The sequence below is a fragment of the Prionailurus bengalensis genome, chromosome A3 (genome assembly GCF_016509475.1).
Source record: "Prionailurus bengalensis isolate Pbe53 chromosome A3, Fcat_Pben_1.1_paternal_pri, whole genome shotgun sequence".
NCBI lineage: Eukaryota > Metazoa > Chordata > Mammalia > Carnivora > Felidae > Prionailurus > Prionailurus bengalensis.
In genome coordinates this window covers 72,967,074-72,993,564 of record NC_057354.1, presented here as the reverse complement: position 1 = coordinate 72,993,564, position 26,491 = coordinate 72,967,074, and the positions used below count along the sequence as shown (strand labels likewise).

General features: G+C 38.4%; 2 protein-coding genes across 3 annotated transcripts in view; one reads left to right on the top strand and one right to left on the bottom strand.

Annotated features, from left to right (window-relative positions):
• The window catches only part of TSPYL6 (TSPY like 6), a 35,708-nt gene extending 26,434 nt beyond the window's left edge, over nt 1–9,274 (top strand). The window contains 4 exon segments of the mRNA XM_043553189.1: nt 5,485–5,559; nt 5,561–5,765; nt 5,768–6,108; nt 6,110–9,274. Coding sequence (XP_043409124.1) covers nt 5,485–5,559; nt 5,561–5,765; nt 5,768–6,108; nt 6,110–6,428 — 940 coding nt within the window. The 3' untranslated portion in view covers nt 6,429–9,274.
• Nucleotides 1–26,491, bottom strand: part of ACYP2 (acylphosphatase 2) — a 189,852-nt gene that overhangs the window by 41,685 nt on the left and 121,676 nt on the right. The gene's annotated exons all lie outside the window — the stretch shown is intronic.

The following is a 26,491-nucleotide window of genomic DNA, read 5'->3' as shown; positions in this document are numbered from 1 at the left end:
AAATTTTCATAAATTAATTTTATTGATTTGCTATAGTATCAGCTTCCTTATTTTTAATCATTAGTTTCATCCCAATTAAGTTAAAATGATTATGTTTAGCATTTAGATATTACAAACATATTTTATGTAATGTTTTATACCATTTTTTTCAATTTTTTAAGTGGCTCTTTACATCTGTAGGCTGATCACAGTCACCCCTGCTATCTGGCTCCACCACGCCAGACCAGCACCCTACAGAGACTTTCAGCCCCTTATGGTTTTATCAGGCACCATCATGCATATTTGCTCTTTCTGAGTGCTGTATTCCTAGCACATGATTAAATCACAATTATTGACTTTCCCAGGGTAAATCATTACCCACTCTCTGGTAACTAAAATATTTTCATTCCACTTCTATTTATATACTTTTTCCAAGAGGCTGTAGAGAGATGACTGCAGCTGTAAAGCTACTTGGTTAATCACTCAAAGCCTCTTTTTCACCAATTCCTTCTGCAAACACAGTTTCATGGGCTTTCTATGGGAAACTGAGGAAAGTAACAAAGTGTGTATCTCCTTCACTTGTCTACCAGCATTCTTTCTGGTCTTAAGTAAGTAACACCAGATTGAGGTCCTCAACGTTCTACCCTGGGTGGCCCAGCCCAAGGAACCATGGCTCTGCGTGCCAAATTATACAAACATACTTGCTTAAAGAATTTAAGTCAAGAGAGATCCCTTTCAAAGCAAGGAAGAACTGCTCAACAGGATTTGAAGAGTCAAAGGGAATTAAGACTACACAATTCACAGGCTCTCTTCATTCATCTTATATTAAGTTTATCCATTAAAAGATCATGGGGTTTTTTTTTTCTGTTTCCCAGAGAATTTAAACACTTCACAATTCTATGCTGTGCAGAATTGTGGCTACTATGGACTTCTCCCAAGAAGCCATCCTTCTTTCTTTCCTCATTTTTCTTTCTTTCTTCCCTTTTTCTTTCTCTATCTCTCCCCTCTTCCCTCTTCCTCTCTTTTCACATTTCTATTTCTGCTTCTGGTTAACTAGACAGTTCATATATTTTGTATTATCTTTCTTTATTCCCCCTTTCTTATATATATATATATATATATATATTCTAATATATATCTTTCTAATATATATATATATATATATATATTCCCCCTTTCTAAAATATATGTGTATATAATATATATGTTCCCCCTTTCTAAAATATGTAATATATATATGTATCCCTTTCTAAAATATATATATATATACACATATATAAATCTAAAAAAATATGTAAATATATATTTATGTTATGTATATATTATATATTATATTACATATATATATAAATATATATATATATATAAATATATATACACATACATATAGCCAGAATGTTTCAAGCCCCAACTTAAAATCCTATTTTGTTCTCTTCAGTAGTTTCTAGTCCATCCTCTAGGACTCAAACAGAATGAAAGACCCCAAGAGAAATTGCCATTCACCCTAAACCCAGTATAGTCACCATTCACTTTCTAATTAAAAAAAAACAAACAAACATACACATTGCTTATTTTTTATCAGATCCTATATGTGTAACCTTCTTCTAGGCACTCTGAGAAAAATAGTGAAATACAGGGTCTGTGACATTAATATGAAATTCTAAAAGTATCTGCTTTCCCACTAACTGCTTTCAGCAAAGGTGGCATTGCTATGTAATTAACATTGGCCCTAGAATACAGGCCCAGCTTTAAATCTCCTGTCATCACTTTAGATCGCCTAATGCCCTGCATTCATGCCCAGGTCATGATCCCCAGGTCATACCCCCCTCATTTCTCAATGATTTTAGCTCCTGGCTCTTTCTCACTGCTCTCTGGCCTTATCTTTCCAGCATTTCAATATACACATCAGTGATCATTCACACCCTGGCCTCGTGGTTCACTGACCTCCCCACCTGGAATGACCTCATCCTCAATCTGCCTCATCTGAGCCCCATTTGGAAGGATGAGTAAGATTCTGACCAATCCTCTGTGTTCCACTCCCCAACCTCTGTGGCATCCCTCCAGCGCACTCTGGTACTTGACCCAACAACACCTCAATTCCCTGGGTCTTCCAGTGCATTGATCAGGCCACCTGTTCACTGCCCCTCATCCCTGTTTGTCCTCTATTCCTGCAGCTTCAATTCTAAGATCGATTATTGTCATCATTTTCTTGCTCTTCTTGCTTCAGCTCTAAATCTAACTCTGCTTACTCATGCTGCGCCTGTACACTGAATGTGGCTGAAGAAAAATTCCCAACCATGCTGACGTAACTCACTTCAAATCCATGACCTTGAGAGCTCTCTTCTCAGAATCCCACTGCCTCTTGCCTCATCCTTTTAATAATCTTGCTTTCTGCCTTACTTATAACACTGAAGAAATCAGAAGAGAACTTCATAGATTCCACCACTTCTACCCACTGACCAGCATACATACCCTTATCCTTTGCCTTCCTGCAGTTCCTACAGGTGAACTTACCATGCTCCCATCGACAGCCAAGTCCTCCACCTTCTCCACGTAGGCTCCAGATTCCATCTGATCTCATCTATTCAAGGGCATCCATCGAATGATTCTCCTTCCTCTCTCCTACATCATTTTTTGCTCCCTACCAAATCATTGACATCAGCACGTACACATACTTCCTTTTCCCCCATTTTAAAGACACTTTCATTAACCTACTTTCTCCACCAGCTCTCACCCCCCTTCTGTAGACCACAACTCCTCAAGAGTTGTGTATACTTGCTACCTTCACTTTCTCCCTTCACATTTCCTCTTAAACCCATTATAGCTAAGCTGTCACCCTCCCACGCTTCCAAAACTGTTCTTGTCAAGTGATGACCCCATTTCTTTATTTCCTTTTGGAGCAAATTCTTCAAAAGAATTGTCAATGTTCACTGTCTCAAATTTATTTTCTCTCATTCCCCTAAAAACCCACTCCAGCCCCCTCACTCCACTGAAAGTGCTCTTCCTGAGTCACCAGTGATTCTTTTTGCTGTAAAATCCAATGGTCAATTCTCAGACTTCATTTTATTTGACCTGTCATCACCATGTCACACATGTGAACACAGTTGAACACTTCCCTTTATGCATCAGGCTGCCAGCACACTGCACACTCTCATTCCCTCCTACCTCAGTGGTCTCTCCTTAGTCTTATTCTCCTTGACCTTATAATTTTGGAGGCCCCAGGGCTTAGTATATCTATACTCACACCCTTGGTGATTTCATCTAGCTCTCTGGCTTTAAGTATCATGTATGCTGTTTATTCCCAAATCTGTATCCTGGTCACAGACCTGAGTTTCAGATTTCTAATCCTTACTATCTCAACTGTTGTCTAACAATCATTTTAAACTTCACTCATCCAAAAGTAAACTTCTGATTCTTCTGTAGAGATCGGCTCCATCATGATCTTCCCCTTTTCTGCTTCTGGCAACTCTATCTTACCAGCTACTCAGGTCAAAATCCATGGAGTCATTTTTGACTTCTTTGTCTGATTCCCCTACCCAATTTATCATGAAACCATGCTGGCATTACCATCATACTACACCCACCATCCACCTCCATTGCTACCACTTGGTCTGAGAAATTTCTTTCACCTGGACTACTTTGGATAGCCTTCTAAAAGATCTCCCTGCATCTACCACTGCCCCCATCCAGTCTATTTGTCACCCAGGACCTAAAACAATCCATGCAAAACCTAAGCCAGATTTTGAGTCCTCTGTTCAAATTTCTGAAGGGGCTTTCCATCTCACTAAGAGCAGAAGCCACAAGTCTTACAATATCCTATGAGACCCTACTTGATTTGGCCTCTCTCATTCACTCTGCTCCAGTCACAGTGATCTCCTTGTTATTCTTTGAATGCCCTAGGCATGCTCCTGTCTTACAGCCTCTGCTTAGCTCTTCTCTCTTCTTAGAATGCTCTTCTCTATAATATCCTCTAGCCAAGTCTCTCGTCTTTGAATCTTTGCCAGAATCTTACCATTTCAATGAGGCTTCCTCTGACCACCCCTTTTAAAATTATTGTTCCCCACTCCCTACTCCTAGAACCCTCATTCCCCTTATTCAATTCTTGTTTCTTTTCCATAGTACTCATCACTTCCTATTATGTTTTACTGTTTAAGTGTTATTTATTGTCTTTCTCCTCTGTTAGAAACTCCAAAAGGAAAGAAATCTTTGTTCTGTTTACCAATATACCCCAAGGGCCTAGAAGTGTGCCAGGCATAGCACAGGCACACAATAAATATTTAATGTTTAATAGACTATGTATTTAATAGACTATGTAGGTATAGTAGTATTTGTCTCAACATCATTTCAGCCTCATGCTATTTTGTGCAAAGATTACTTTGAAACTCTTGATTCAACTTATTTATTGTTTCTACATCTGTTTAGGTTTTCTACTGCCTTTCAGTCAGTGTCAATGAAATACATTCTGTGAAATAATATATTTCATCCAGGTTTGAAAATGCATTGGCATAATGTTTTCCATCATGCCCTCTGATAGTTCTTTAAGTCACTACTGTGACTATTTTTCATTCCAAATACTGTTTACTTAGTCTCTTCCTCATTTTATTGTTAATCTTTGGTTGATATTTTATTGTTTTTCATTTTTCTCCTCTAATGTTCCTCATTTACTTTTTCTCTTTCTTTGGCCTAACTCTGCTAATTTTACACATTACTCAGGTTATACTCTTTGATGAGTGATATAATACTCACCAGTACTTCTAGTTTTTTTTTTCCTAGACGATAGCACTTACCTGACCTTGTGAAGCTAGGCAAGGCCATATGACTAGCTCTGGCTAATGACATATGCCATTTTTGATGCAAACATTTAAAAACCCATGCATGGGGAGGTGATGGTCTTCTCAATAAACAGGGTCTGGTCAATTCAATATTTATATGGAAAAATGAATCTTGATTCCTATCACATCATTCACAATAACCAATTTCAGATCAACTGTAGGTATAAAAGTGAAAGATCCTGGACAGTGAAGATTTCTTAAACAGAAAATAAAAATCACTAATCTAAAAGGGGAAAGTGATAAATTGGAATAGGTTACAATTTAAAACTTCCGTTCATCCAAAGACATAGTTAAAATAGAGGAAAGTAACTAAGAAAGGGAGGAGACATTTGCAATACACCTGTTTCTAAACAGACTTGTATCTAGAATGCATAAAGGATTCCTACAAATCAATATGAAAAATACAGAATACGCAACAGAAAAATGGGGAGAAGACTCAGACACCTCGTAAGGAGAGGATATCAAAACACATGAAAAGTTTCTTTGTTACACAGGAGGTAAATGCAACTTAAAACCAGCATGTGATAACATCACACACACACTAGCGAGGCAGAAATAGGATGGCACAGGTTATGGAAATGGACTATCACGAGACTGACCCATGAAGGGCCTAGAAGCAGCCTCTGAGTAAATGAAAGCAACATGAAAAATGGCTTGAGCCACATGGTCCTAGTGGGGACAAGGGCCTAGAGATCTATGGCACATGGAGGCTGGGGTCTGAAGTGATGGCTCGGGCAAAGGCCAAGAAAACAGACTGAAAGGTGTGCCATCTTCTGAGGAGCAGTGGGTGAGGAAGAGAGGGCTGGAGTGGTGGAGGAGAAGCCAGGAGGTGAAGAAATGGAAGCAGTGGAGGAAAACAAAGTGGTAAATTAGGTGAAAGCCAAGGGAGGTCCCTGGTCCCTGAATGTGGCTCTCCACATGAGCTCCGTGGAGGCCGGCCAGCCAGCCAGAAATGGACACGGAACGCTCAGGCTGACAGAGCCATACTGCAGGTGGAGCACAAATTTGGGAAGGTATGGCAACACTACCTAGAGCAGAGGAACTACATCATTCAGAATATCCCCAGCTTCTGGGTCAGGGCCTTTTGGAACCACCCACAGCTGTCCACCCTGATTAGAGGCTAAGAAGCATAGATGTTTAAGTACATAACCAATATGGAGGTGAAGGGCTTCAGATACCCTAGGATGGGCTGCAAGTTCAAGCTTTTCTTTCTAAGAAACCCATAGTGCAGAAACAAGCTCACTGTCAAGGAATATGAGGTTAGAACTCCCAGCCAAGTGATGTCTCTTGCCACTCCAAGCAAGACGTCATAAGAATCAAGACATCATCTGCAGCTTCATTGCCTGGTTTTCAGACCACAACCTCCCAGAGTCTGACAGAATTGCTGAGATTATCAAAGAGGATCTCTGGCCAAATCCACTTGAATACTACCTATTGCATGAAAGAGCCCGTAAAGCCAGACTTGGCCAGATAAGGAAGCCAGTAGAGATCTCCTTGAGTTCCAAAGTGGTTAACCTCACCCTTGAAAATACTCCCATACAAGATCCCCTACCATTTCCTGCTGGACCTGTGCTTTGGCAACAGCACTGGATATGCCCATTACTCTTTATGTGCTGACCTTTCAGCATCTTCCTTTCTTTGAACATTCGTTCTCTCAACTTTAACATTAGAACTTCATGGCAGTTCCATATTAACATCACAGGCTATGTGGCATGGTTCACACTCTTCTAAGCCAAACAAATGATATTATAAATTGCACTGCTTTTATCTACACTGCTTGTTTGTTCCCAGGGCCTCTAGCCTGGTCACTACCACCTGGATTTCTAGCTATGTTCAGGAGCCTGTTTTACTCACTTTGCTCATCACCTGTGGACAATTGCTGGGCATTAATAAAACCCAGGGAAAACAGCAGTGTGCCACTTGGTCTATGTGATTTATGCAACTCCATTGCTCTTCTTACCCTTCTGGTCACCGACTGCTGCCTATACCCACCCCTTCAGGCTGTTGCCTGCTGGATGGACATTTTCCAGACCATTGTCAGCTCCACTTTCTGATTTTAGATAAACACTGATCTCCAGAACTGGTGGTGGGTCCATGTTTCCTGCCAGCCCATGAAAGACCTTTCTATTCCTCCCCTACAAGACCCCAATCCTTACCACCACAACCACCACTCAGGAAACCTACAGGCTGTCAGGCAAGTGGTTGAGGTGATGAGTTAGACCCTATTCACATAACGAGGATAATGATAATGTCCTTGGTGATAAAATACCAGGCTTTCTCAGCCTCACCCAGGGAATTCATATAAAATCTAGGGACTGTAAGTTGCCTCCATTCTTCACCTTCAACATGATTAAGTGTCACAGGTGCCATGGTGAGTGTACGCTTTGTCTTCTCTTTCTCATTTCCTTCTGTCTCTTTCTCTCCTATCTCTCCTACCTCTTTTTAAAAGTGGTAGCCTCACCCTCAACAAAAACATTAAAAAAAAAAGTGTCAGCCCAGACACATCTGCAAAAGCAGGCTCTTTAGTTTAATCTCTCTCTCTTTTCTTCTCCAGAGACAGAATGGGAGTCCTGTCAAGAAGACTACCACAGCTCTTACTGCCCCTCTGCACACTTCCAGCCCCTCCTTCCCTTAGCAATGCCTATAGGGTTTAAGGGAAGACCAGTCTAGATGGAAAGAAAGGTGTTTGCTGCTCAAAGTGGATGAAAGAACCAAAGAGGTTGTGATGGGTGCCCCATGCAGGGAAAACTGAACTAAAGGCCAGCAGCAGAAACTGCCAATGAAATGCAGGGCCTAGAATTAAGACTGGGTTGACTGTGAACCTGCAAGGAAGGGATGCTTGCTCTGTGAGTGGTGACAGAAGGGCTACTTTTCTCAGGACTGGGATGGGAGAATTGCAGGTGGCTGAAGTGTTAGCTCTGTTACCTACCCAAGGGCTTTTTAAAGAAAAACAATGCCATGTTGGGTGTTTTCTCTCTTGTTTTCATGTGACCTTATTTATGTGAAAGATTAACTACTGTGCTCTTAATTTCACTCATATTTAGTAAAATCCTGTTACTTTCTCTGCTTCTGCTTACTGGGAAGATTCAGTCATATAGATTTGTTTTCCTTTCAATTGAGGGAACACTTGGAAGAATATATATCTATTTCCTGTATAATATGGAGAATTCTGTGAATATCCACAACAGTTTTCACCTTGTTTCTGTTAAAACTGTATCTTTAGAAATACAATTTGAATAACTTGGTCTCGTCAGAGGCTGAAGACTTCAGAGATTGTCGTCTTCATGGGAAAATTACCTACAAAAAATTTGTGGCCCTGATTATCTTGACAATTTACCCTGGTAACAACCTAGCAAATGATAGATCGCTTTTCCTAAACAGCAAAAATACTTGTGAGATTGCTCTGTAAAACTGGAAGGGTACCATTGGCCTATTTATTTGTACATGTTATGGCAAAATGAAAGCATGTCAGTATGAAAAAAAAACAGATAAACTAAAAAGATGGAAAATAACAAGTGTGGAAAAGTACACAGAGAAACCACAATGGTGGAAGAGTAGCCTGATACAAAAATTTTAGACAATTGTTTGGCAGTATCTATGCACACCCTCTGATCCAGTTCTGGGAATATACCCAACAGAAATGCATACATGTATTCACAAAGACGTGCAAAGAAGTGTTTATAACAGCACAATCCTAATAGCTAACACTGGGAACTTCCCCAATGTTCATCACTGGCAGAAAAAATAAACACAGTTTAAATATTCACACCATGGAATACTGTGAGAAATAAAGAACTGTGCTTACATGTAATAACATGAATGGATCTCACAAACATGATGTTGGAGAAAAGAAGCCAGACTCAAGAGTATGTGCTATATAATTCCATTTATAGTTGAAGTTTAACAACAAGTAAACCTAATCTATGATGATAGAAGTCAGCATAGTAATCACTATGAAGAACAGTGAAAATTCTGGTATTTTACCCTACTTACAAACTTAGCATGCTAGCCTGCTTAGTTAATGGATGCTGAGTCAGAGACAAAGGACGTTACAATTCAATAGCCAGCTTCAGTGCTTGCACCAGTTGCTTGAACCCTAATTCTTATTCTGCAGCATGAAGAAAGCCAAGTGACCCCTGCCCACACAGTGGACTGCAGAGGAGAGGAACTCTGGGCTTAGGGAAAGTGAATCCTTTATAATGGGAATTAAGCATGTATGCCCTTTGCTTTGAAGGCCAACATTATCTTTACTACATAGAAGAGCAAGTAAACCTGTACTTTGTTCCATAGGAGACAATCTCTATTTTTTCAAGGCTGTAAGCAAACCTGCCCTTTGCTCTGGAGGGAAACACTATTTCTGTCTTCCAAGGCTGTTCTCAGATATCCTTAAAAAGATACTCTGAACAGAGTGGCCAAAATGAACAAATCAGGAGACTATAGATGCTGGAGAGGATGTGGAAAAACGAGAACACTCTTGCACTGTTGGTGGGAATGCAAACTGGTGCAGCCACTCTGGAAAACAGTGTGGAGGTTCCTCAAAAAATTAAAAATAGACCTACCCTATGACCCAGCAGTAGCACTGCTAGGAATTTACCCATGGGATACAGGAGTACTGATGCATAGGGGCACTTGTACCCCAATGTTTATAGCAGCACTCTCAACAATAGCCAAATTATGGAAAGAGCCTAAATGTCCATCAACTGATGAATGGATAAAGAAATTGTGGTTTATATACACAATGGAATATTACGTGGCAATGAGAAAAAATGAAATATGGCCTTTTGTAGCAACGTGGATGGAACTGGAGAGTGTGATGCTAAGTGAAATAAGCCATACAGAGAAAGACAGATACCATATGGTTTCACTCTTAGGTGGATCCTGAGAAACTTAACAGAAACCCATGGGGGAGGGGAAGGAAAAAAAGAGAGTTTAGAGTGGAAGAGAGCCAAAGCTTAAGAGACTCTTAAAAACTGAGAACTGAGGGTTGATGGGGGGTGGGAGGGAGGGTAGGGTAGGTGATGGGTATTGAGGAGGGCACCTTTTGGGATGAGCATTGGGTGTTGTATGGAAACCAATTTGACAATAAACTTCAATTATTGGAAAAAAAAAAAAAGATACTCTGAACAAAGGCAGTGTTTCTGCTTCCAAGAGTGCAGAAACATCAGAACCCATGATAATTATCTCCCAACAGTTTGGGAGTAGGGGGTGGGGGTGTGAGTACCTACTGACTGGAAGGGACTATGATGGTGGATTCTAAAGGACTGGTCATGTTCTGTGTCTTGATTGAGTGTATTCAATTTTTGAAACATCATTGAGTTGTATACCTATGAAACACACTTTTGTATGTGTATATTATTTTAATAAAATATACTTGAGAAAAACAAAAAAAAGAAATAAAAAACAAAGGAAAATAAAACAACAAAACCACCAACAACAAAAAAACTTCATTATTTTCTGGAAACTCTGCTAGAAAATGATTAGCCAATTCAAAAGTATATTTCAGATCCTTCTGAGTGGGTCATGAGTCCATATGTGAGAATTCTAATAGGATCATTTACTGTGTTATATTCAAATGGCTAAATCCCATTTTCTAAGAAAAAAATGTTCAATTATCTGGGTATGGGCCTCAACTTTTAGTATTTTTATTGTTCCTGCTCATTTTGTCAACTGACCTTTATCAGACTTTTTCAGTTGTAAATAGTTCATTTATCATGGATTGTGACAATTTTCTTTTCTCCATCATGATAAGTGTACTCTTTAATCCCCATCACCTATTTTACCCCCCTCCAACCTACCTCCCCACTGGTAATCATATAACCCCTCTGGTTCTCTAGAGTTAAGAGTCTGTTTCTTGGTTTGTCTTTTTTTTCCTTTACGTGTTTATTTTGTGTTTTAAATTCCACATATGAATAAAATCATACGGTATTTGTCTTTCTCTGACTTATTTTGCTAATAAATACTCTCCAGCTCCATCCATGTCATTGCAAATGGTAAGATTCACTCTTTTTATGCTGAATAATATTCTATTGTATATATGTACTACATCTTCTTTATCCATTCATCAGTTGAAGGACATTTGGGCTGCTTCCATAATTTGGCTATTGTAAATAATGCTGCAATAAACATAGGGGTGCACATATCCCTTAGAATTAGTATTTTTATATTTTTGAGGTAAATACCCAGCAGTCTAATTACTGGATCATAAGATAGTTGTGTTTTAACATTTTTTTAATGTTTATTTTTGAGAAAGAGAGAGAGAGAAAGCCTGCATAGGAGGGGCAGAGAGATGGGGAGGTGGACAGAGGATCTGAAGCAGGCTCCATGCTAACAGCAGAGAGGAGGATGTGGGGCTTGAATTCACAAACAATGGGATCATGACCTGAGCCAAAGGCAGATGCTTACCCAACTGAGCCACCCAGGTGCCCTAGTTCTGTTTTAACTTTTTGAGGAATTTCCATACTATTTTTCCCAGTGGCTGCGCTAGTTTGCATTCTCACCAACAGTGCAAGAAGGTTCCTTTTTCTCCACATCCTTCTCAACACATCCTGTTGTTTCTTGTATTTTTGATTGTAGCTATTCTGACAGGTGTGAAGTGGTATCTCGTAGTTTCATTTGCATTTTCCTGATGATGAGTGATGTTGCACATCTTTTCACATGTCTGTTGACCATCTGTATGTCTTCTTTGGAGAAATGTCTGTTCATGTCTTCTGCCCATTTTAAATTGGATTATTTTTTGGATACTGAGTTATATAATTTTTTTCTGTATTTAGATACTAACCCTTTATCAGATTTGTCATTTGCAAATATCTTCTCCCATTCAATAGGCTGCCTTCTAGTTTTGTTGTTTCTTTCACTGTGCAGAAGAAGCTTTCTACTTCGATAGTATCCCAATAGTTTTGTTTTGTTTTGTTTTTGCTTTTGCTTTTATTTCCCTTGCCTCAGGAGACATATCTAGAAAGATGTTGCTACAGCCAGTGTCGGAGACATTAATTACTGCCTGTGCTCTCTCTTCAAGGACTTTGATGGCTTCTTGTCTTACATTTAGGTCTTTCATCCATTTTGAGTTTATTTTTGTGTATGGTATAAGAAAGTGGTCCAGTTTCATTCTCTGAACATAGCTGTCCAGTTTTCCCAATACCAATTGTTGAAGAGTGTCTTTTTCCCATTGTTTACTCTTTCTTCCTTTATCAAGGATTAATTGACCACATAATTATGGGTTTATTTTTGAGTTTTCTATTCTGTTCCATTGATATATATGTCTATTTTTATGCCAGTACCATACTTTTTTAAAATATTACTGCTTTGTAATATAACTTTAACTATGGAATTGTGTTACCTCCAGTTTTTTCTTTTTTAAGATTGCTTTGGCTATTCAGAGTCTTTTGTGGTTCCATACAAATTTTAGGATTATTTGTTCCAGTTCTGTGAAAAATGTTATTTTGGTAGAGATTGCATTAAATCTGTGTAATGCTTTGGGTAGTATAGACATTTTAACACCATTCTTCCAATCCATGAGCATGTGTCATTTCTTTGTGTCATCTTCAATTTCTTTCATCAGTGTTTTATAGTTTTCAGAGTACAGGTCTTTCATCTCTTTGGTTAAGTTTCTTCTTAGATATTTTATTGGTTTTCGTGGAATTTTAAATGGGATTGTTTTCTTAATTCCACATTCTGCTGCTTCATTATTAGTGTATAGGAATGCAGATTTCTGTACATTGATTTTTGTATCCTGTGATTTTACTGAATTCTTTTGTCAGTTCTAGTAGTTTCTTGGTGAGATCTTCATGGTTTTCTATTTATAGTATCATGTCATCTGCAAAGAGTAAAAGTTTTACTTCTTCCATGCCAGTTTGGATGCCTTTTCTTTTTGTTGCTTGATTGCTGTGGCTAGGACTTCCAGCACTATGTTGAATAAAAGTGGTGAAAGTCGACATCCTTGTCTTGTTACTGAGCTTAGGGGAAAAGTTCTCAACTTTCCCCCATTGAGTATGATGTTCACTGTGGGTTTTTCATATAAGGCCTTTATTATGTTGAAGTATGTTTCCTCTAGACCTACTTTGTTGAGGGTTTTTATCATAAGTGGATGTTGTACTTTGTTGTCAAATGATTTTCCTCCATCTAGTGAAATGATCATATGTTTTTTCATCCTTTCTCTTATTGATGAGATGTATCACACTTATTTGAGAATGTTGAACCACTCTTGTATCCTGGGAATAAATCCCACTTGATCATGGTGAATGATTTTTTTAAATTTTTTAGTTTGTGTTTACTAGTACTTTGTTGAGAATTTCTTCATCTATGTTCATCAGAGTTAGTGGCCTATAGTTCTCTTTTTTTTGTGGTGTCTTTATCTGGTTTTTATATCAGGGTGATACTGATCTCAAAGAATGAATTTGGAAATGTTCCTTCCTCTGGCACTTTTTGTAATAGTTTGGGAAGGATATGTATTAACTTTTCTTTAAATGTTTGGTAGAATTTGCCTGTGAATCCATCTTATCCTGGACTTCTGTTTTTGGGGAGTTTTTTTTTTTTTTTTTTAATTTTTTTTTTTTTAACGTTTATTTATTTTTGAGACAGAGAGAGACAGAGCATGAATGGGGGAGGGTCAGAGAGAGAGGGAGACACAGAATCGGAAGCAGGCTCCAGGCTCTGAGCTGTCAGCACAGAGCTCGACGCGGGGCTCGAACTCACGGACCGTGAGATCGTGACCTGAGCTGAAGTCGGATGCTCAACCGACTGAGCCACCCAGGCGCCCCGGGGAGTTTTTGATTAGTGATTCAATTTCATAGCTGGTAATCAGTCTCTTCAAATTTTCTATTTCTTCCTGATTCAGTTTTGGTAGGTTATATGTTTCTACAAATTTATCCATTTCTTCTAGGTTGTCCAATTTGTTGGCATATAATTTTTTAATAATACTCTCTTAAAATGGTTAATATTTCTGATGTTGGTTATTTCTCCTCTTTCATTTGTGATTTTGTTTACTTGGGTCCTTTGTTTTTTCTTATGAGGTGATAGTTCATTTTCTTTTTTTTTTAATATATGAAATTTATTGTAAAATTGGTTTCCATACAACACCCAGTGCTCATCCCAAAAGATGCCCTCTTCAATGTCCATCACCTACCCTCCCCTCCCTCCCACCCCCCATCAACCCTCAGTTTGTTCTCAGCTTTTAAGAGTCTCTTATGCTTTGGCTCTCTCCCACTCTAACCTCTTTTTCTTTTTCCTTCCCCTGAATCAGTTATCAAAAATCTCCCAACAAATAAGAGTCCAGGACCAGATGGCTTCCCTGGGGAATTCTACCAGACATTTAAAGCAGAGATAATACCTATCCCTCTCAAGCTATTCCAAAAAATAGAAAAGGAAGGAAAACTTCCAGACTCATTCTATGAAGCCAGTATTACTTGGATTCCTAAACCAGAGACCCAGTAAAAAAAGAGAACTACAGGCCAATATCCCTGATGAATATGGGTGCAAAAATTCTCAATAAGATACTAGCAAATCGAATTCAACAGCTTATAAAAAGAATTATTCACCATGATCAAGTGGGATTCATTCCTGGGATGCAGGGCTAGTTCAACATTCGCAAATCAATCAACGTGATACACCACATTAATAAAAGAAAAGATAAGAACCATATGATCCTGTCAATTAATGCAGAAAAAGCATTTGACAAAATTCAGCATCCTTTCTTAATAAAAACCCTCGAGAAAATTGGGATAGAAGGAACATACTTAAACATCATAAAAGCCATTTATGAAAAGCCCACAGCTAATACCATCCTCAATGGGGAAAAACTGAGAGCTTTCTCCCTGAGATCAGGAACACGACAGGGGTGTCCACTCTCACCGCTGTTGTTTAACATAGTGTTGGAAGTGCTAGCATTAGCAATCAGACAACAAAAGGAAATCAAAGGCATCAAAATTGGTAAAGATGAAGTCAAGCTTTCATTTTCAAAGCTAAGCTCTTCCAGCCAAATAAATAAAATCCATGTATAATTTAGTTCTATTGTTCAGCAAGGATGATGCTATTCTGAAGATGGGCCCTATTATATACTTGCTTGTTAAGATGGTTTTATCAAAGTTTCATATCCTTTCTTTCCAGGCTTCCCTAATTGAGGTATAAATATTTCATTTGATAATTAAGGGTTAAAAACAATTTCAAAGCCACAGCTTTGGCACATACCATAGAAGACTGCCATTAATAACAACAAAATCTTCTGTTAAAAATATAAAGAAAAATTTGGTTTGGTTTTTGAGCAAAATCTTTCCATTTCTGTATATAGCAAGGATATTTGGGGATAATGAAAATTCAGTGTTGAAGATGTAGCAGGTTTCTTTTTTACATAAAGGTATGAAAACATTTAATAATGCACAAAATTAACTCAGTGCTTTTGAAGCATAAAGTAGATTTAATTAGGCTTTTTACAGTTCTTACTATCAAATTCATAGCACACATTATAGTTTTAAATGGCACCCATATGGACAGCTTGCCCTATGTTTTCCAATGGCAAAATTTTCTCTTTGCTGTTATTAGCTAGAAGTATAAGACATATAGGAAACTTTGATTCACATAAAGGAGTCCAAAATTCAACTTTAGTCTGTCTTACCAAGATGGGTAGGGATGGGAAAGGTGTGTGGTGGGATTTTTGAATTTAGTGTTCAACCGGAATCCAGAGCATCAAACTAATACTGCACTGAATTACAGGTTGGGGCACCTGGATTCCAGGGGGCCTTGCTCTAAATTGTAGGCAAACCATTTGATTCCAAACATACAGTTTTCCCTTTTTTTTTTTTAGTTTATTTAGAGAGAGAGAGAGAGAGAGAGAGAGAGAGAGAGAGAGCGTGCGCGCACACAAACAGGGGAGGGGCAGAGACAGAGAGAGAGAATCCCAAGCAGGCTCTGCACTGGCAGAACAGAGCCAATGTGGGACTCAGTCCCACAAACCGTAAGATCATGACCTGAGCTGAAACCAAAAGCTGGACGCTCAACCCAATGAGCCAGCCAGATGCCCCTTCCTCAGCTTTTTAATAACAAATTTGAAACAATTTCATCTAAATCTGAAGCTTTACCTACTCCTTAAAAACAAGTTTTCCCGGGGCGCCTGGGTGGCTCAATCGGTTAAGCGTCCGACTTCAGCTCAGGTCACGATCTCACAGTCTGTGAGTTCGAGCCCCGCGTCGGGCTCTGGGCTGATGGCTCAGAGCCTGGAGCCTGCTTCCGATTCTGTGTCTCCCTCTCTCTGCCCCTGCCCCATTCATGCTCTGTCTCTCTCTGTCTCAAAAATAAATAAACGTTAAAAAAATTAAAAAAAAAAACAAGTTTTCCACAAAGTTCAGTGCCTGGCTTGCTTTCTCTGTACTTTTCCTAACTGACCCTAGCCACTGTCATAGCTTCTGCCATCACCTTTGAGAAAAGGACTCTGAAACCAGAATCTCTAGCCCTTATGCCAGATCAGGGTCTGACATGTCCATTTGCACAATGTTTTCAGAACTGCTCTCTTCTTTCCCTGTTTCACTGCAACATCTCTTATCTACATTACTGGAAATCTCCAGACTGCCCTCCTAAATCTGATCTTTCTTTTTCCAACATTCACACTGTTGACAAAGTGACCAAATCCTTTTTGCCCATTTATCATTGTCAGCACACCAATACCTGCAGAACAGAGTCTCAACACCCCATTAGTGCATTCAAGGTCAGTTACCATGAAGCCCCCATCCAATAACTTTGCTGGAGCCCACTCACATGGGACTCTGCTACACCTCAAACAGCCCATGTACTATCCTGCTTCTATGCCTTTCCCTCATCTTGGATTTTCTTCCTCATCTCCTTACCTATGGAAATCCTACCCTTCTTTCTGATTCAATTTAAATGCCATCTCTTCCAAATAATATCACAACCCCCCCACCTCCTGCAGCATACAGTCTGTAGTATTGAATTCATTCAAGCTTATACTGTAAGTTGGTTTTATCTTTATATATGTTAGCTGGTTTTATCAGTCTGTTACTCAATTTTGAGTTATTTAAGGGCCAAGATCATGTTTTAGTTATCTCTTTCTTGTGTGATGAATAAGACACAGTCCTGTCCTCAAGTAGCCTAGAGTCCAGCACAGGAGACAATTTACAGTGTGAGAAATGCTAAAATACATACAAGCATAGAATGCTATGGGACCACGTAAGAGGAGTAATTCCCCCAGCTGAGGCTAAGGGCTATCAGGGAAGGCTTACATTATTATAAGAAGTGGCTTTTAAATTCCTTTGTAAGCACCATACTAGACTGTAAGCTTCTTCAGAGTAAGGATTTGTCTTTTCAACTTTGGATCCCTAGGGATACATATTTTATGTCTAACACAAAATAGACACTCCAAAATTATGTAATGAACGTATAAATAAAAGGTGTCCAAGTCATTTACAGTTCGAAGTGTGTAGAGTGAATCATATTAGTCTTTTGTGCTTTTTTATTCTATTTATCAGATGGCCAACAAATAGTAATTGGCTAATGAAAACCTCACTAAAAAGTTAATAACCTATTTTTAGACTTGAGGTTTTAGGTAACTGTTAATTGGCACAGCTACCCAAATAATTCCTAAGAAAAAAGAGCCCAGGCAGAGATTTCAGTCAAACCCTTGCAAATACCTTAATTCTAAGTCTCAGAAAGGAGTACATGTGGATGAATGAGCTGTTTTGAAATCATAGATCCAAGTTGTGTCCAAACTGTGATATTTGCTCCTTAATCTCTAAATTCATCTGAGTTAAAAGAACAACAACAACACACACAAACAACAACAACAGGTTTTGTTACAGCCCTTAACAAAAGATTGCACTAATAGTAGCTTTCCTCTATTAAGTCCCTACATCATGGTACCACTGTGCTAAGCACTTTAGGTGCATTATTCTCTTAATTCCCATACAACTCTCGAAGGTATTCCTGCCCCCTTTTGCAAATGAGGAAAATGAGACTTAGTTGAGATACTTGGGTCTAGTCACTCAGCCAGGCAGTAGTAAAGCCAGGATTCAAACCCAATCTGACTTCACAGTTTCATAACTGTATATGGGTAGAAATATTATGTTTTGTTTTACAGTAGAAAATTATTATTCAAAACAATTTGCCAATGGCTTAGATTTTTCTCATTTGTATACAAAACTTTTTAGTATATAAAACACTTTACTGATTTTTAAAAATTAATGAAAGTTACAACAAAGGATAAGTGCAAAATCAGAAATACAGTACTAATACACAATTATTTTTCCTTTAATGATTACCAACATATTATGACCTAATTTCTTTTGAGATCTGAATATCATCACCAAATGTCTTTAAGATACAATGGCTTTGTGACATATCTACTGTTGGTTCAAATCACTTTTTTAAGGCACCATCACAGCTAAAGCCTATTTTTAGGTGTTCAGGTGGCTCCAATCATCTTTCTGTCCCAAAGTAACCAGCAGCATTTGGAAGACAATGCACTTTGTCCAGGAAGACCAAATAACAGAGGTCTTTTTGGGTGGGGAAGGGATTATGTCACTGTCTAGAAATCTTTGATAAACTTGGCTCCTCAGCAATGGCAGGCTGGGGAAAGCAGGCACAGCCAAGCAACACATGTGAAGTCTCAGAAATGTGATGGAAAAAGAAGGATAAAATGGAAAAATCTTAAAGGAGAAAGCAAAATGGAAGAAAAAAACAGTCATATGAGAAATTTTCAATGTAAGTTGCGTATCCCCAAAAAAACACTGGTGTGAGACCTAAGAGACAGTGATTTTTAGTTCCAGCTTATTTTCCAATCTAATTTTGGGACTTCTGGGAGGAAGTATAATCTCCCTGTGGTTGGAATTTATTACTCATTATGGGAGGGAGGTGTACTAGAAAGTCTTTAAGTTTCCTTTTAAAGCTTTGATCCTATCATGCTAGAGAGGGTGCAGATATACATTCCTGTGGCTTTACTACTACTTAGAAATATGGTTGAACTTAAGTAGAAATAAATGGGTATCTTAACTTGATCAAATATACCATGGCCCCAAAGTGACCACCATGCTTACTGGGGCAAACAGTAAAGGTATTCCCACCTGAGTTAGGAATAAAGGACATTCACATGTCACCATGATTGCTTAACAGTACTGGATGTTAGACAACACAATAAGAGAAAGTAAGTAGAGGTACTGCAATTTAGAGGAGGAAATAAAAGTATCACCATTTGTTACTATTGTGGGAAACCAGAGATATTCAACTGATAAAGTACTATCAACCAGAAAAATTAATAAGGTAACATTATATAAAATTACTACGGAGATATCAGTAGATTTCAGATGAACAATTATAACAAATTAGAAGCAGAAATGGAGGGGAAAAAATAAAGAAGGAATGGAGGAAGGCTCCATTGACAATAGCAATGGTTAAGGATGAAATACCTAAGAAAAATAACTTTAGAAATATGTAAGATTTATAAATACAATTTTAAAGCACTCCTGAAGGCCACAAAGACGTGTAGAAAAAGAATGGCATGACCAGTTCTTAGATACGAAGTCTCAAACTCAAAGTGATCAATTCCTCTTACCCAAATTTTAAAAGTTACTCTAATTACAATAAACAAGCCCAAAAATTGAGGAAGGGTGGGAGAGACACAAATTCTAAAGTCCATTAAAAAACAACAATTTGGGGGCACCTGGGTGGCTCAGTCAGTTGAGCGTCAGACATCAGCTCAGGTCACGATCTCGCAGTCTGTGAGTGTGAGTTCGAGCCCCGTGTCAGGCTCTGAGCTGTCAGCTGACAGCTCAGAGCCTGGAGCCTGCTTCAGATTCTATGTCTCCCTCTCTCTCTGCCCCTCCCCTGCTCATGCTCTGTCTCTCTGTCAAAAATAAATAAACTTAAAAAAAATTTTTTTTTTTAAAAGCAACAATTTGAAGGAAACTCCAAAAAGAGGCAAAATGAGGGGATGTATTCCTAATACTCATTACAAATTAACATAAAGCTGCAATAATTAAAAGTGTGGTCTTGACACAGTAATAAACAGATCAATAGATTGCAACAGGAAATATAGAAATAGACCCCACTACATACAGAATTTGGTGTAGGATCAACATGGTACCTGAAATCACTGAGGAAAAGAGCAACAACTCAAACACTGTCTCTAAAAACTGGAGAGATATTTTTAATAAAATGAAGTTGGATTAATGCTTCACAATGTACACCATGTAAATTCCAAAGAAGATTTAAATCTTAGATAATGAAATCATAAAAAACTAGAAGAACATGAGAGAAATTCCTTATTAACTTAGTGTGGGGAGGCCTTTCTATTAATTAAAATCTGGAGACATTAAGGAAAAGATTGATACATACATAAAGGGTAACAGTGATAAATAAATGTAGTTCATGAAAAAAAATCTACATGGTCAACATCCATTCATGATAAAACTCTTACTTAATGAGGCACAGAAGGAATATATTTCAACATAATAAAGGTCATATATGACAAGCCCACAGCTAACATCATACTCAATGTTGAAAAGGATGAAAGTTTTTGCTCTAATATCAGGAAAAAAACAAAGGCATAGACTCTCACCTCTCCTATTCAACACAGTGCTACAAGTACTAGCTAGGGCATTGGGGTGGGGGGGAAGAAGAAATGAAAAAGAAATTAAAAGTATGAGAATTGGAAAAGAAGTAAAAATGTCTCTATTTGCAGATGGCATGATTTTATATATAGGAAATTCCTAGGGTTTTCTGGGTGGCTCAGTTGGTTAAGCATCCAACATTTGATTTCATGACCCTCAGGTCATGATCTTAGAGTTCATGCAACCGAGTCCTGTGTTGGGATCTATACTGACAGTAAGGAGCCTGCTTGGGATTCTCTCTTTCCCTCTCTCGTTGCCCTTCCCCCCACTCATGCCCATGCTTTCAAAAGTAAATAAACACTAAAAAAAAAGAAAAAGAAAATCCTAAAGACTCAACCCCAAAATTGTTAGATCTAATCAATGAATTCAGTCATGTTTCAGGATACAAAATTTACATACAAAAATCACTAGCATTTCTACACACTAACAACAAAATTTCTGAAGAAGAAATAATCAATCCATTTACAATAACATCAAAAACAAAATACTTTGGAACAAATTTAAGGAGGTGAAAGATGTCAATGAATGCTAAAAACTGTAAGATAATGATGAAAGAAATCGAAGAAGACATAAATAAATGGAAAGGTATCCTGTATCCACGGATTGGAAGAATATTGTTAAAATATCAATGCTATCAAAAGCAATCTATAGATTCAATGCAATCTCCATCATGAGTCCAATGGCAGTTTTTCAGAAGTAAAAAAAAAAATTACTCCTAAAATTTTTATGGAAGCAAAAAAGACCCCTGATAGCCAAAGAAGTCCTAAGAAAGAAGAACAAAGCAGGAGGCATTAGACTCCCGATTTCAAGCTGTACTATAAAGCTATAGTAATCAAAATAGTATGCTACTGGCATAAAAAGAAATACACCAATGAAACAGAATCAAGAGCCCAGAAGTAACCCCAAGCAAACATAGTCAACTAATATTTGACAGGCAAGCCAAAAATACTCAGTGGAGAAAAGACAGTGTCTTCAATAAATGGTGCTAGGATCACTGGATATTCACATGTAAAAGAATGAAACTGGACACATATCTTTTTTTCCCCAATTTTTGTTTATTTTTAACTTACATCCAAGTTAGCATATAGTGCAATAATGATTTCAGGAGTAGATTCCAGCAATTCATCCCCTATGTGTAACACCCAGTGCTCATCCCAACAAGTGAATTCCTTAATGCCCCTGACCCATTTAGCCCATACCTCGACCCAAAGCCTCTCCAGAAATCCTCAGTTTGTTCTCTGTATTTAAGAGTCTCTTATGTTTTGTCTCCCTCCCTGTTTTTATATTCTTTTTGCTTACCTTCCCTTATGTTCATCTCTTTCGTATCTTAAATTCCACAAGAGTGAGGTCATATGATATTTGTCTTTCTCTGATTTATTTCGCTTACCATAATAACCTCTAGGTCCATCCATGCAGTTGCAAATGGCAAGATTTCATTCTTTTTGATTGCCGAGTAATACTCCACACACACACACACACACACACACACACACACACACACACATCTTCATCCATTCATCTGTCAATGGACATTTGGGCTCTTTCCATACTTTGGTTATTGCCAACAGTGCTGCTATAAACATTGGGGTGCATGTGTATCCCTTGGATATATACCTAGTAGTGCAATTGCTGGGTCATAGGGTAGTTCTATTCTTAATTTTTTGAGGAACCTCCATACTGTTTTCTAGAGTGGCTGCACCAGTTTGCATTCCCACCAGCAGTGCAAAAGAGATCCTGTTTCTCTGCATCCTCGCCAATATCTGTTGTTGCCTGAGTTGTTAATGTTACCCATTCTGACTGGTGTGAGGTGGTAACTCATTGTGCTTTTGATTTGTATGCCCCTAATGACGAGTGATGTTGAGCATTTTTTCATGTGTCCATTAGCCATCTGGATGTCTTCTTCAGAAGTGTGTCCATTTACATCTTTTGCCCATTTCTTCAATGAATTATTTGTTTTTTGGGTGTTGAGTTTGAGAAGTTCTTTATAGATTTTGGATACTAACTCTATGTCATTTTCACTTCTCCCATTCCGTTGGTTGCCTTTTAGTTTTGCTGATTGTTTCCTTCACTGTGCAGAAGCTTTTTATCTTGATGAGGTCCCAATAGTTCATTTTTGCTTTTGTTTCCCTTGCCTCCAGAGACATGTTGAGTAACAAGTCACTGCAGCCGAGGTCAAAGAGGTTTTTGCCTGCTTTCTCTTCTAGGATTTTGATGGCTTCCCGTCTTATTTTTAGGTCTTTCATCCATTTTGAGTTTATTTTTGCATATGGTCTAAGAAAGTGGTCCAGGTTCCTTTTTCTGCAAGTTGCTGTCCAGTTTTGTCAACATCATTTGCTGAAGAGACTGTCTTTATTCCATTGGATATTCTTTCCTGCTTTGTCAAAGATTAGTTGGCCATATGTTTGTAGGTCCATTTCAGGGTTCTGTATTCTGTTCCATTGATCTGAGTGTCTGTTCTTGTGCCAGTACCATAGTGTCTTGATGATTACAGTTTTGTAATACATCTTGAATGAAACTGGACCCATATCTTACATGACTCACAAAAATTAATTCAAAATGGATTAAAGACCAGGGGCACCTGGGTGGCTCAGTAGGTTGAGCATCTGATTTCAGCTCAGGTCATGATCTCGCAGTTTGTGAGTTCAAGCCCCATATCAGGCTTGCAGCTGTCAGCACAGAACCCACTTTAGATCCTCTGTCCCCTCTCTCTCTGCCCCTCCCTTTCTCATGCTCTCAAAAATAAGCAACAACAACAAAAAAAATTTTTTTAATGGATTAAAAAGACTTAGGTTTAAGACCTGAAGCCATAAAACTCCTAGAAGAAAATATACAGACAAAACTCCTGGTGATGATTTTTTGGATATGACACCTAAAGCACAAGCAACAAAATAAAAAATAGAAGTGGGACTACATCAAATTAAAAAGCTTCTGCACAGCAAAAGAAACCATCAACAAAGTGAAAAGGCAACCTACAGAATGAGAAAAAATATTTGCAAGCCATATATGTGATAAGGGGTTAATATCCAAAACATATACAAAAGTCATACAACTCAATAGCAAAAAACAAATGACCCAATTAAAAAATGGGTAAAGGCGAAAAACAAATAACCCAGTCAAGAAATGGGCAGAAAACATGAATAGACATTTCTCTAAAGAAGACATCCAGATGGCCAACAGGCACATGAAAATATGCTCAACATCACTTCTCATCAGGGAAATACAAATCAAAACCACACTCAGGTATCACCTCACGCCAGTCAGAGTGGCCAAAATGAACATATCAGGAGACTATAGATGCTGGAGAGGATGTGGAGAAATGGGAACCCTCTTACACTGTTGGTGGGAATGCAAATTGGTGCAGCCACTCTGGAAAACAGTGTGGAGGTTCCTCAAAAAATTAAAAACAGACCTACCCTATGACCCAGCAATAGCACTGCTAGGATTTTGCCCAAGGGATACAGGAGTACTGATGCATAGGGGCACTTGTACCCCAATGTTTATAGCAGCACTCTCAACAATAGCCAAATTATGGAAAGAGCCTAAATGCCCATCAACCGATGAATGGATAAAGAAATTGTGGTTTATATACACAATGGAGTACTACGTGGCAATGAGAAAGAATGAAATATGGCCCTTTGTAGCAACATGGATGGAACTGGAGAGTGTTATGCTAAGTGAAATAAGCCATACAGAGAAAGACAGATACCATATGGTTTCACTCTTATGTGGATCCTGAGAAACTTAACAGAAACCCATGGGGGAGGGGAAGGAAAAAAAAAGGAGGTTAGAGTGGGAGAGAGCCAAAGCATAAGAGACTCTTAAAAACTGAGAACAAACTGAGGGTTGATGGGGGGGGGGTGGGAGGGAGGGTAGGGTAGGTGATGGGTATTGAGGAGGGCACCTTTTGGGATGAGCACTGGGTGTTGTATGGAAACCAATTTGACAATAAACGTCATATATTGAAAAGAATAAAAAATATAAAAAATGGGTAAAAGACCTAAGAAGACATTTCTCCAAATCCAAAGAAGATAAACATGTATATGAAATGATACTCAACATCACTAGTCATTAGGGAAGTGCAAATTAAAACCATGATAAGGTATCTCACCTCACGCCTATTAGAATGGCCATCATGAAAGTGACAAGAGATAACAAATGCTGGTGTGGATATGGAAAAAAGGCAATCCTTGTGCATTGTTGGTGCGATTGTAGATTGGTATAGCCACCATGGAAAAGCGTAATGGAGGATGCTCAAAAAGTTAACAATACAAGTACCATATGATCCAGCAATTCCACACTGGTGAATATATTCAAAGGTAATGAAAATACTAACTTGAAAACATACCTGCACCATCTTTCTAGCAGTATTACTTACAATAGCCAAGACATGGAAACAATCCAAGCAACCACTGATGGATAAATGAATAAATGTATGTGCTATATACATGCAATTGAAGATTACTCAGACATTAAAAAAAAATCCTGGGGCACATGGGTGCTCTTTCAGTTAAGCGTCAGACTATTGATTTCAGCTCAGGCATGATCCCAGGTTCATGAGATCGAGCCTTGTATCAGGCTCAGCACTGAACGCAGAGCCTACTTGGGAGTCTGTTTTTCTTCCCCCCTCTCTGTTCCTCCCCTGTTTGCACGCACGCACACACACGCACGTGCGCACACGCGCACACACACACCTCTCTCTCTTTCAAAATAAACATTTAAAATAAATTAAAAACATCAGGACATCCCACCATTTGTGACAATATAGACGGACCTTGAAGGTCTTTTGCTAAGTGAAGTAAATCAGAGAAGGCCAAAACCTATATGATCCCACTTTCATGTGAAATCTAAAAATAAAAAACAAACCCATATAAGAAGAGACAAGACTTATGGTTATGAGAAGAACAGGCAGGAAAGGGGGCTTGATTAGAGCAAAGTAGTCAGAAGGCACAAAATTTCAGTTTTAAGATAAATAAGTACCAGGGACGTAATATATATCATGACGACTACAGCTAACACCACTGTGTGATATGTAAGAAAGTTAAAAGAGTAAATCCTTAAAGTTCTCATCACAAGGAGGTTTTTTCCCCCTCTATTCTTTTCCTCATTGTTTTCTTTTTATCATCTCTCTATGAGAGGATGGAGCTTGGCAGAACCTGCTATTGCAGTCATTCCAAAGTGTGTGTATGCGAACCATCATGCTGTGTGCCTTAAACTTACAGTGATGTATGTCCGTTATTTCTCCGTGAAGCTGGAATAAAGACTTTAACAACCTACATGATAAAAAAAAATCCATAAGCAAGTCACAAGAAAAATAACCAACTGGGAATGCATAATTTCATATCAAGCAAATTCCTAGAAGAGTGAGAAAGGATGTACATCCTAGAGCTGCAAATCACTAATCCAGGGATTTGCCAAAGAAGGATGCTAACTTCAGTTTATGTATTTATTTCACCCAAGGTGCCAAATAAATCTTCATTCTGTCACATATAATTCTATTTTCCATTTTAATGGAGGAAGCCAATAACCACAATGCCACCAGGGCAAGATTAGTAAGATGAGCCTACTATACCTGTCTCACAGGACATCAGTGATGGGCAAGGTCACCTTGCAATTACTACATTCTGGAAGGAATTTCTAATAACAAGCCTGGTCATTTCCATCTTGTTTGATGCTGTGTTTTAACAGCTGCAGACTGCAGTGACTGCACCATGCAAGTCACTTCTGTACTGGTGTGCATGAGTTTGCACAGATTAACTTGAATTTATGGAAGCAGCACAGCTGATGTTACCTTCACCAGGTAGGCCATGTAGTCATGGCCTCTGCACCTTTATTGGGCCTATTACAAATACACAGCCAGTTTTTCCCATATACTACTACTACTTCATCTGAAATGTTTTTATATTCTTAATAGCAATGCATTTGATGAGTAAATCTGGTACTATTGAAATATGGTTTCTCTCTCAAACAAGAACTTTAACTGATTATTCAAGAGAAGAACATGATTATCTCTGAGTCTCTTGACATACATAAATCTTTGTCTTCATAGAGGGGGTGGGGAAAAGCTTTTTCAGTCTC